Source organism: Castor canadensis, chromosome 1, assembly GCF_047511655.1.
Source record: "Castor canadensis chromosome 1, mCasCan1.hap1v2, whole genome shotgun sequence".
NCBI lineage: Eukaryota > Metazoa > Chordata > Mammalia > Rodentia > Castoridae > Castor > Castor canadensis.
Window position 1 is genome coordinate 33,280,424 of NC_133386.1, and position 12,869 is coordinate 33,293,292.

A 12,869-nucleotide genomic window follows, 5' to 3' on the forward strand; every position below is an offset into this window, starting at 1 on the left:
CAAGGTGCTTCTTTTCCTTACCCCTCCTTCTCTCTGTCACCTTTATTACAGCCAAGCATATGTTTTACCAGAGCCTTTCTAGCAAAATGCAAATCTAGTGAGTGCTCTGATTCCTTGTTCTTAACCATACTTGTTCTATATGTTCTTCTTTACAACACTAACTCATTCAAATACTGAGTGACAATGATATACCAGGCACTGGGACAGACCCTGGGAAACTGCAGCAAATAAAGCAGATACAAAGTTCCTGCTTTCATGGCACTTCCTGCACAGCAGGGAGAGGAAAAAAATAGAATGCAACTGTCCGTCTGTATCTTCAGGGGACTGGGTCCAGAATCCCTGTAGATACCAAAATTAGAGGATGCTCCCTTATATAAAAGGAGTATCATTTGCATAAACCTCTATGGACACCCTTCCGTGTATAATAAACCATCTCTAGATTACTTATAGTATCTAGCATAATGTCAACACTGTATAGTTGCTATACCACACTGTTAATGGGGATAAGTGTTTTGAAAGTCTGTACATGTTCAGTATGGATGCAACCATTATAGACCTAACTATGTTTCTGATCCATGCTTGGTTATATCTGCTAATGGGGAACTGACGGATACCAAGGGCTAATTATACATGTACTTTGGTGATAAGATGATATGCAGACAAAAGAAATGAAGCAAAGGAGCAGATCATATGAGTGCAAATGTGCTCCTTTCTATAGCCTACTCAAGACAGCCTTTCACCAAGTATGGAGGCACTCTGGAGGTTGAGGCAGAAGGACTGAGTTCCAGGCCAGTCCAGCCTGCATAAGGTGATCCTGTCTTTTAAAAAAGAGACAGCATCTTGAGCTGGAGGCATGGCTTAAGTGGTAGAGTACCTGCCTACAAGCATGAAGCCCTAAGTTCAAACCCCAATAACATCAAAAAAAAAAAAAAGACAGTTTGTCAAATAAAGCACCATTTGTATAAAGAAGTGAAAGATCTAAAGAAAGAACTGAGCTACTCAAATATATGAAGGAAAACAATTTTAGGCAGAGGATACAGCAAGTACAAAAGGTGTGAAGGGGAACCTTGCAAAACTGTGTCAGGAATGGAAGAAACAGATTGGGAAAGCCAAAGACAAGAGGACATGATATCATAAAGGAAGGAAAGACCTTTAGGCCAGAATAACGTCTGAGATTTTACTTGGCATGAAGCAGAACAATACTGTGGAGGGTTTTAGGCAGAGAAGTAGCTTCATCTGAATTATGTTTTAAAGTAATTATTCTGACTGCTAGGAGACAGTAAGCCATATTGGGAGCAAATGGAGAGATATTTATTTAGAAGTATACTGCGAATTGATCCTGGTGGCCTGGACCATAGGGGTGGTAGTAACAATAATAAGTGATCATGGTTTAGATATGTATTCTAAAGGTAGATCCAAAAGGATTTACTGACACTCTTAACATAGGGTATGAGTGAACAGAAGAAGTCAAGACATCACAAGGCTCCAGCATGGGCAGCAAGAATGTGGTTGCCATTTTCTGGGAAGGAAGAGGAAGACTGCAAGCACAGGCTCTAGCACACCAAGTGGTAAATGAAGATACCTGTTACTGACATGTTTGACAAACAGGAAAAGATTTTAAGTAGGTAATAAGCATAAAAGTCTGAACACTGAGTGCAAAATGAAGGCCCAAAATACAAATTTGGGAGTTGTCGGCATTTGGGATGGCATTTAATACCATGGGCAGAGCTGAATCAATACAGCTGAGTAGAGCAGAAGACAAAGTCCAAGTAGGATGACTACAAATAAGAGAAAGGAAAGAGTAAGAATGAAATCAACTGAGTTAAAGGCTGCTGACAGATCAAAGGGAAGAAACAAGAAGTTATCACTGGCTTTGTCAAATGTAAATGTGATCAGTATCCCTGACAAGAGCTGTAAGGGTGGAGCTGGGGTGCAAAAGGGCAAAAACCTGACCAGAGTTGTTTTAAGAGTGCATAGAAGCCAGGCATGGTAGCTCATGCCTATAATACCAGCTACTTGGGAGGCAGGGGTAGTAGGATCATGAGTTTGAGGCCAGTCCAGGCAAAGTCAGCAAGACCCTGTCTCAGAAACAAAAGCACAAAATAAAAGGGCAAAGGGCATGACTCAAGTGGTAGCGTTAACGGTACTGGTACAGTCTCTGATCAGAAGACTTCCAAATTCTTTGTATCCCACCAGAAAGAATCCATGGCAGCACATGTGGGTATAAAGGGAGTTTATTAAAAGTTAGGGAAGGGAAATACAAAGGAAAGCATGGTGGGGCCCAGGTGGAAGCCAGAAGCCAAGAGAGCATGTTTCTGCTCTTCAGGTGCTTCGAAAACCTATGGGAGGGGGAGAACCAGGTGATTCTCATTCAATAATCAATGAGTGGGGAGAGCATGGGTGGTTCCTGGCCAGGTGAGGGAGGTTCCTGAGTCAAAGCATGGATAATCCAAGATGTACTTTTTTTTTCTATGAGTCCTGAACTTTCCCTACTTTAGCTTGCCTCTGTTGAGCACTTGCTCAACGGACTCATCCAGATGTGATGAAAAGTAGAAAGGTAGGGCAATAAATGTGGTTGGCATTTCTAGTGAATGAAAGTCTAATGAGTACTGAAAAACGAACTTTCTAATGCATGTCCTAAGTGAATGAGATTAGCATATTGTCACCACCTTCCCAATCAAACTTTCCAAGAGCATACCCCAGTATAGTAACACTAGTAAGTTGATGTGATCACTATTTAATGTTGGTTTTTACTTCAGTAGGAAATTCCTCCTGTATTTACTCGTTATCCCATGCCCTCCCTCCTCCAAACTACATATTCAGTTACAGAGATGTATGTCATTGTTTGGGGAATATGAAAAGAAAACAGGCACAGCTAGGGAAATGCCAAGTTCATATGACAATCACTACATTTCTTGCAATTTAAATTTTCATAAGATGTTTTATTACACAATTTGTAAAATGTATCATTCTAACTTGGATAGACAGGATGATGGTGGTCTATTTTTAGCTACCAGAATCTTTTCTTAAGTAATCATTTTGGTCATGATTTATTATTCATTAATGCATTGTCTTTCTCTTAGGGAAGGTTCAGATATGGTTTCATTAAGAATGAAAAAATAGCTAGGCACGATGGTGCATGCCCATATTCCCAGCATTCAATAAGCTGAGGCAGGAGGATCAAGAGTTTGAGGACAGTCTGGGTTACATAGTAAGTTCCAGGTCAGCCTGAGCTGCAGAGCAAGACCCTGTCTCAAAAAAAAAAAAAAAAAAAATGACCAAAACAAAGAATAAAAAATGCTCAAAAAAATCATGATACTTGTTTAATTTTTCCCTCTCAATTAATAAAACTATAGGGTAGTTTTTATAATCATCTGCCAGACTCATGGTAATTATTTGAACACAAGAACATTAACTATTACTCTTTTTGATTTCATTGGATTTCTCTATAAATTGCAATTAAGGAAAACACTCTGGGATACTACAGACACTCATTCCTGTAGTACCTGAATCTTACATAAGGTTTCAGTAATATCTAAACATTTATCAAAGTTGCCATTTAAAATAAACAAGGAAGCCATCCCAACAAAGAAAAAACAGCCCTTTTTATCTAGTTTATTTATACCCTGTAGTAAACACTTCATTCACAAGTTGGAAGGCTAGGAACTCCATTCTGTTGCCACTGTAAAACAAGTCATCCCCTAGTCCCATCTAGTGTTCAAAGGCAGAAATGTAACCAAAAAGAAATATAACTATGAACAACAAATGGTGAAAATTTAGCAAACCACTGATCGCTGTACCTATTTTCATATTTCATGTGTTTGTGTATATCACAAAAGTCCATTGCAAATTATTCTTCTGTTTTTCCTTTTCCTATTGATATATTCTCCAAGTGAATCTGGCTGCCATAAAGACAGAAAGTGCAGGGATTATTTTCTTTTGCAACGCAGTGCAAGTGCAAATTGTTCTTCATGAAGCCTGCAAAGATTCAATCAGACCAAGACTGGTAGATTTTGAAAGGGTCATAAACCAAGTAAACAATTCATGAAAAACCATGGTTATGATATACATTATAAAGTGAGCAGACATGAAGATCATTTTATGGAAATACTAAGAGGTTAAGTGTTTGCACCAAGCACTCGGGGTTGAAGAGATCCCAGTTTTGTCAATCACAGCCAAAAGCTAAACAAAACTAACGCACACATGCAGGGCCCCACAGATCTAGGCAGAGTCAAGTAAGAACACTGCACTGAGCTTACATAAGGAAAATGTCAGTCTCTTCACTTCAAGCAATAATGGTTGAGGTTCATGAAGAAATACAGGATATTTGGCCTCTTCCACTCCCTCACCCCACAGCATGACTCTGTACAGGATTCTCACAACTCCCATTATATGAACTCTTTAGGGCTTCAATTACTCTCTGCTTTACTACTAACCTCAAATCTCAAACCTCATCAAGCTGAGCCACCTGGTTCTCCTTGCCATCCCTAACTCAAGATCAAGTCCACAGTAACTGTTTAATTTGCTTCAAGTTTATAATCTCTAACGTAGCCACTTGAAAAAGATGAAGGTATGACATCTCACTACCCTGGGGCCAAACTTTCTATTTCTTCCTTTTCTCCAAGCTGAAAAAGATGCAAGATTATTGGTGCCATCAATAATCCAATCTCAGATATTTCCACTCCTCCCCGCCCTTTGCAGTGATCTGAGACCTTCCTCCTGCTTAAAAACCAAGCTCAAAACACTCTACCTGCAAGAAACCCTCCTGGGAAGTACATTCTGCTTCAAGAAACAGTCCTCTTCTCTTCCTTCTGCACCAAACTTCTCTACTTGATGACTCTTAGAACCATCTCTTCAAGTTTCTACTGCTCAAACTTTTATTTTAATACTCACAACACATGACAGGCTGGGATCATTACTATTAGTCCCTTCTAGAAATAGGGCAACTAAAGCCCAGAAGAGTTCCACATACTCATGCTACCCCTGGATCAAAACACAAGCCAGTGCTTCCCTTGGCCAGGAACACTATCCTAACACCTATGTACCAATGCCTTTCTTCCTTCATGGACTAACTCAAATTCATGCCTCCCCCAAGCCTCCCCCGTGAACCCTCCACTGAGGTTGAACCAATCCTTTACTCCATGCACCACAGCAGACAGCAAGTGGTTCCTTCTAATAATTAAGCACTAAGCATAAACTACCACCCAGCCATTTGTGTTTGTTTCCTACCCCAGATCACAGGCCCTCAAGGCTAAAGCTAAACCTGCTTAGATACCCAGTGCTTCCCCAATTAAACCCAACTTAACCTTAACACCGATCTAAGTTAATAACTTCGCTGCAAACACCTCAGTATGTTCTGGGATTTGAACTCAGGGCTTTGCACTTACAAAGCAGGCACTCTATCACTTGAGCCATGCCTCCAGTCCATTTTGCTCTAGTTATTTTGGAGATGGGGTCTTGGGAAGTATATGCTGTGAATGCCTTTGAACCAAGATCCTCCAGATCTCAGTCTCCCAAGTAGCTAGGATTATAGGCTGGCCCAGCTATTTTCCTCTTACTTTAAGGAGACACAACTACTATTACTCTCAATTTATAACTATACAAAAGAGATCCATTTATGAAAACAGTCTGCAGTGCACTTAAAGACAATAAGGCAAAGATCTGCCTGAGGTTTGTCTAAATTACTAACTCTAGACTTTTCTTTTTCACAGATCAGCTCATTGCTGGTCTTTGCCCTTACTCACTAAACACCAAACTGAAATGGAACCAAAGCTGCTTGAAGCTGCAAGTTCACTCATTTGGGTCTTTGCACTGAGCAAGTGACTACATCACATTGTTATGATTTCCTGGATCCCCAAAGATGAGGTCACATGAAAGTAATGTCTCTCAAAAGGAAGATTCTGCTGGTGGAGTGGCTCAAGTGGTAAAGTGCATACCTACCAAGCCTAGCAAGCATGAGGCCCAGAGTTCAAACTCCAGTGCTGTTGGAGGGCAAAGGGGGGGGACTGTTCTCATTATGTGTTTCCCCAGAGCCCAGTCCCCTGCAACAGAAAAATACAAGAGAAAAAGGCTGTGTGTGCAGTGGGAAGGCGGAATGCAGTACCCTCAGGTCCTCTCTTTCCTTACTGGATCTTCAAAGATCCTTTCTAGTTCCAATATTCTGTAATACTTAGGATTTTTCCTTAGGTCTAATGACTGTCAGAGGAATAAAATTAAGCAACTATCAACTAGCTCAAAAGAAACACAGAGGGAAATAAATTTTTATTCTACTATTTTCCTTTAATTAAAAAAAAATACTTCTAGCTGGGCATGGTGGAACATGGCTATAATTCCAGCTATGTGGAAGGTGGAGGCAGGAGGATCTTGAGTTTGATGCCAGCCTGGGCAAAATTAGTGAGACCCTGTGTCAAAAAAAACCAACCAAACAAACAAAAAGTTTGAGGTGTGGTTCAATGCACAAGGCCCTGGACTCAACCCAGAGCACCACCAAAAACCAAAAAAAAAAAACCCCAAACAAATAACAAACCTACTTCTTCAATCCTACATACATTTTTATCATTTCCTCTTTAGGAGGAATGCTTTAGTGCAATTAAACATGAAGTACCACAAATATACACAAACAGATACATGTTTTCCAATCTCTATGAATGTAAAAAGCAATAGTCACTATCTAGTTCAAGTTTTTAAAAATCTCATTTCAAAACTATTTTAAATGGAGAAAGGCAAGCTAATCTGTAACCTTAATTACACACATAAGTAATTTATGCAGATAAAACCCATATCCAAATACGAAGAACAAAGAACATAATGTTTAATAAAACTGGAGAAATGCTAGAGCAGTTTAGCAATTTTCAATGTGCTTTAATTGCATTTGAGGAAAAGAACACACTGTATTCTTTTTCTGAGAATTAACAAAATAGGATTTCATATCAGTAACAAGTATAATTCTCAAGGTACACTCCTTTCAAAATATGATATTAATCTGTGCTCCTAAAAATACAAAATCAGTTATGAGAGATCAAGTTTTTTCTTTGCTCTTTCTCAGAAAGAACCCAGGATCTTTTTTAAGCATTTGACATCAAAGAGAAATGAGTGTGTCAAATTCTTTCACACTTCCTCATTTTTTTTCAAAAGAATATTTTAAAAGGCAAAAATACAACTAACTTTAAAGCCATTTATGCCTTTAAAACACTGTAATATTTACAAGACCATAAAAATAAACCAATAGTCACACATTTTTAAAAATTACACAAAAGCTTTAAAAGAAAATCCACCCCAAAGGAATCAGAACTTTAAAAACAAAATGTAAATCAGTGGTAAAGCACTTGCCTAGTATGTCTGAGACCTTGGATTTCGTCCCCAGCATTGCAAAAAAACCCAAAAAACAAAAACCCAACCAATTAAAAAAAAAAGCCACTTTCATTTCAACACATTCCAGTAACTGATTTCATATAATTTATTACTAATAAGACTAAACCCAGGTCATCACACTGGTTACTGCCATCATCACAACCCAAACCCAGGAGGAAAGGAACATGTCTGCCCTAGGATATATCAGACTATTTCTAAATTTAAAGTCTTCTACTCACCTACTCCTATTTTAAATCTAAGAAAAAACACCAGTTTACAGGAAATAAAGGAAACAAAAGAATAAGATATAATGGGAATTCAATCGGCCAACCCAGTCTGTGAGCAACTTGGCAGGACAACCAACCTGGTTTCTTCAATAAATGCTGAAAATTAAAAACAGAGGAACTGAGTTCTAGAAATTAAAAGAGATCAAGAACAACATCAAAGCAATCACAAAATGTATACCTTATTTGGATCTAAGATCATTTTTTTTAAAAAAGTCCAACCACTAACACAACCGAGAAAAATGTTTTAAGGTTGTTAGTGATAATACAGCTAAACTTTAAAAAGGAAAAATAATTCTCATTTTTAGGAGGTACACACTAGTCACACATGAAATGAGATGTTATCTGGAATTGGCTTCAAAACAGTCTTAGGGTTGAAATTTTAGGAGTAGCATACAGAGAAAATACTAGATGCAAACTGATGCTGAGTGTAGGCTTCACAGGGTAACTTCATCATTATTTTTGTATATTCCTATACTGCAATAAAAAATTTTATTACAAATTGAATACAAAGACATTCTGTGAGGGAAAATTATGCTGTGAAGAAAAAAGATGGGGAAAACAACAGAAATATTCTAAAGGACTTAACTCTGTGTAACGCAATCATGAAACAACTTGTCTACATTTAACAAAAATCCATAAAAGGTATACATATGATAGAAAGCATTTAAAAAATCTGAATACCAAATGAATTTCAATTCACTGTTTCCACCTTTTAAAACAGTGCAAGTAAGACTGACAAGTATCTAAGAATTTAGTTTGAAGAGTAACAGGAATTACTAATGGGTCTGTTGAATATTGAAATATATACACACTAAAACATAGGGTCAAGAAATGAGTTTCCTAGAAATTTAACTATGTTTCATAAATTAGTATCACTTGATACATTAGCCACATTTTACAAACACATCTGTCACTTCTCTAAAATACTGTCACTTCACATGTTCTCTGGATGGACCCAAATACTTCAGAAATGCCTTTCACCCAGAAACTGAATTTTAGTAATCAATGAACCTGAGTCAGGTATGAACAATCCTTACTTCAACTATTTAATCAAACTTTGATGGTTTGAGGTAGGGTTATAGCCCAGTGAACGAGCACTTGCCCAGCATGGGCAAGGTTCTGAGTTCAATCCCCAGCTCTGAAAAAGAAATAAAAAACCCTGATGGGTTTATTATATAATTTTATAGCATGTTGCTTTTTTTTTTCAATACTGGGGTTTGAACTTAGGTTTGGACCTCCCACTTGCTAAGGAGGTATTCTATCACTTGAGCTGTACCTCTTACTACTTTGGGCAGTATACTTAAAAATGATGTGAATTAAAAAACAGTATTTGTCAGCTTATACACTTGTACTCAGATATAAAGAATGGTTAAGTTTGCTACTGGGTATGAAAATATGAGAGACTAAAATAAAATTCCTAAAAAAATGGTAAAATGCACTCAAAGTGAGGGGGAACGTGTGAGTCTGAGTGCACATGCATGAGAGGATGCACTGGGAATGTGTTGGATGTGTAAATTTCCATTCCATGGTGGGAAGTCAACTATGATACAAATCACAAAGTAGCATTCAAAGATGTCATTTAAAAATACATAATATGGAACAGGCAAATACTTAAAATTCTGAAGCAGAAAAGAATGGGCAGAGCGCTGTTATTTTTTTGTTACAAGCTTTGCATTGTTACTGATTTTAACTGTGTATCTAGTTTACCTGGATAAAGATTAAATTTTTTTTAAAAAAGGCACACATTAATAGAAACTGTCTCACCAATAGTCATAGCTCTCATCCCAGTTGTCAAAATGTACCAGGAAACGATTGTCCACCATGTCTGTTACCGTAGCAACACAGATGAATGCAGGATTCTTTTTGTCTACAGCCTCAAGCTTCATTCCAACTCGAAAGCCTGATGGGATCACTGTCTATGGAAACATGCAGATTTAATTAGAGATAAGCACACACTTAACAGCAAGCTCGGCACACTCTGCACCCCCTGCTCCAAGGCAAGGCATCCGTCTCTCTATTCACATAATCTAAAAATCCTGTGTGAATTTCACAGCAGGGTCTCTTTCCAACAAGCAGCAATAAAAAAAAAATTTTTTTTAAAAAGCTCTGTGACGACACCCAATTAACTATCTGAGCCTCAAACTAAAACATTCACAGGGTGGCAGAGGTTGAAAATAATTCATTTTAACATGTTTTGGTACCTTGGTTAGAAGACAATAGGTAGGCAAATTTTATTCACCACAGAGCTCACATTTTGGCTTTCTTTTCCTTGATTACAGACTTAACAATGAAAGTAATTTCACACAAAATATGCACTTAATCAAGTTAAAAATGTTCATGAGTCAGTACAAATTCACTCCCACTTCTGAGCAGTTTTCTCAAGAGTATTCCACAGAAAGTAGGTCATCTTCATATACTGCAAATTATTACATCTTTTACTTAACACTACAGATACTTTTTATCTACAGCAGCAGCAGAGGAACTGGCTGTTAATATGTATTGCCTTTCAAAAGAGTTGATACTTAAAGGGAATCCACAGATTACCAACCATGTCGGACTTGAAACTGAAGTTCGTTAAGAGTTACTGCTTGAGAGCCAATAATACCTAAATATCCCTTACACTCTTTTGTGGGGAAAAATATCCTAATCTCAGAGTAGGGTACTCAGTTATCAATTGTGTCACTCACAACACACTATAAGTTATCTCTCCCCTTCTAAAAAATCCCTTTCATTCAGTCTGAAGTATATGGGTATATTCTATGTTAAACAAATGTTATCTTTCATTTTATTGTAATGACACAGCTATCACTGCAAAAATGTAGATAGTCATATATCTGCAAATATTAGAAATTCAGTGTGAATCAAAGGAGCAAACAAACAATACACAGAAAAATTACCACCATTTTAACCAGTTTTGGCCATAAATATTTGACTATTCTAAGGTAGAGAATCTAGAAATAAGAAAACTGCCTCTCATCTACCAAAACACACCCTAAGATTAAGTTGTATGCTAGCTGTGCACAGAATACAAGAGGACAGTTTCAGGCAACTAACCAGTCCCTGGTTGTCATCCGAGAACCTGACAAGGATTAGGAAACTAGGAGCAGCAACAGCAGGCTGCTGGGTTTCTACCTGACCTTCTTCTTGGGGCAAGTCTTGTAGAGAACACCTACTGACAAGGCATTTAAGCAATTAAGCTATCCTTCCTATTAAGATACTATAAAATAATAACCTGGCTCATTATCTTTATCAGTTTCCTAAACACGCATTCACACTTCTTCAGATTTGTAATTCAACTTGGTTTACGTTTAATTTAATCAGAGAACATTGCATCCATTAGATTTATGTCCTCAAACCAACTGGTTGATATTATTTCCCCAAATGGAAGGATTGTCCCCATTCGTGCTATTTACTTCCATTTGTAGGGCACCCTGCTAGTGATATTACTGTTCCTCTGTTCCCTTACTTGGAAACTTGGAAGTTCACCCTTACTTGGGTGAACTTGGAAAGGAGGAACTGCTTATATTCTCAAGGGGAAGCTGAGCTTCAGGGTGCATGGCTTCTACTCTGCTCCTTGAAGGTCCAATGCTCCCTGGTCGTGGGGTATGGACAATAAATCCCTTGGATTCTAGGGCTCAGAATCAATAAGCTCATTTTCCTGCAGCGAGAGGTCCTGTATGTCTTCCAACCTCATCCTTATCTGTTGTAAAGACGGCATTTTAGTCTTCCACTTGTTTTCCCCTGTTCTAATCTGATCAGGACTTGTGCAAGAGAGAGCATAATTTATCAGTCCTCTCAGAGATGCCAACAAAACATGAAATGGAAAGCAGAACTACAGGTCAAGAAGCAGAAAACACACACATCCAGTCTTCGTTTCTGCTGCACAGTAAGCAAAGCTACAACTTGGAGGAAAGGTATATCAGTGTCCAGTGACCTTCTGCCTATAAGCTCATCCAGGGCTGTGCTCATCTCACTGTGTGAATCCCATGCGAACAACACACCTAATTCAATGATGGTAACAATAAAATATCTCAATCAACTTAACTTTTATGCATCGTAATTGCAAATTACACCTGGATTGTAGAGCACTTTCCCATGCTCCTGGTCCTACTGACCTAACTGGGAGCAATTGGAGACTCAGAAAGGACAGACACGCATAAAGTTGGGGCCAGGTGTGCTGGGCACTGGGATGGAGACACACAACAGCGTCATTACTTCTTTTCTCTATTAACTTTTCTTTTGCTTTGCTTCTTTTCTCTTATTTTTTAAGGCCTTACTTCTAAAGTCTTTCTTTAAAACAGTACTTCTTTTCTCGAGATTCTTTAAAGTCTCTTTTCTTACACTCGCTCTATCCCATGATTTCTTTAATCTCTCTCAAAGTCCTGGCCCTCAGACTTGCACTGTCCCATGTTCTCTCTTTAGCTTTCTTGATGTCTTGGTGCTCAGATTTGACTGTCCCATGTTTCCTCTAATCTCTAGCTTAACTCAGCAGCAGCAGCAGGGCAGCAGGGGAGCAGCGGCAGCAGCAGCAGCAGCTTCACAAGCAGCCCACAAGCACCCAATCAAAATCCCATCAAAAAACCCGTGTTCTCCTTTAGGGGGTCTTTTATACCTAGTGGTAAACAAGGAGGTGGAGCAACAGTTCTCAGGGAGAGGCGTGATATTGTAACAAAAGAAACCTGCGTTCCTACTTCTCTGAGCATATGCAACTTAGGAAAAGCAGCTGTGCTGCATTTTGCCTTCATCCCTTCTGCAGCTGGGGACATGCCAAACTCAGCCTGTTCTCATAGGCTTCTCATAATCTGCTCCCCGTACTGGATTTTGTACTATGTTGTCCTCTACCATCCAATAACGACAACTACAATATGACTGCAAGATAGATATTTACTCATAAAGACTGCAAAGTAATTTTAAAGTTTAATTACGATATGAGAAGTCTATTTATCAAGGCAATAAAAAGTATCATAGTTCCTTGTTGTCACTTGTAATTTGTCCTATGAGACACTCAAAAACCACTTCCTTTGAAAGTAATGTACTTACTATATTCTGATTTTCAAATAATGACTTAGGAGCAGCTTGGGCTTTGCATGTCTTAAGATAGGTCTGCCAATTAAATTCTTCTTCTTTATATCCTAGAGCAAAAGCATATATGAACAAACTCTGTAAAATATCAAAATTTTTTACACTTAGTTTTCCAGGCCCACTTTTATCTGTAATACCAGCCTGCCCAAA

The 12,869-nt window shown here is 38.3% G+C and overlaps 1 protein-coding gene across 8 annotated transcripts in view; it reads right to left on the reverse strand.

The window, feature by feature from the left end:
- L3mbtl3 (L3MBTL histone methyl-lysine binding protein 3) overlaps positions 1 to 12,869 on the reverse strand; it is a 114,007-nt gene that overhangs the window by 54,807 nt on the left and 46,331 nt on the right. For all 8 annotated transcript variants that reach the window (XM_020184328.2, XM_020184327.2, XM_020184326.2 and 5 more), the window contains 2 exons: positions 12,678 to 12,769; positions 9,402 to 9,553 (listed from right to left, as the gene is read on the reverse strand). In XM_020184328.2, coding sequence (XP_020039917.1) covers positions 9,402 to 9,553; positions 12,678 to 12,769 — 244 coding nt within the window. The remainder of the gene's footprint in view (positions 1 to 9,401; positions 9,554 to 12,677; positions 12,770 to 12,869) is intronic.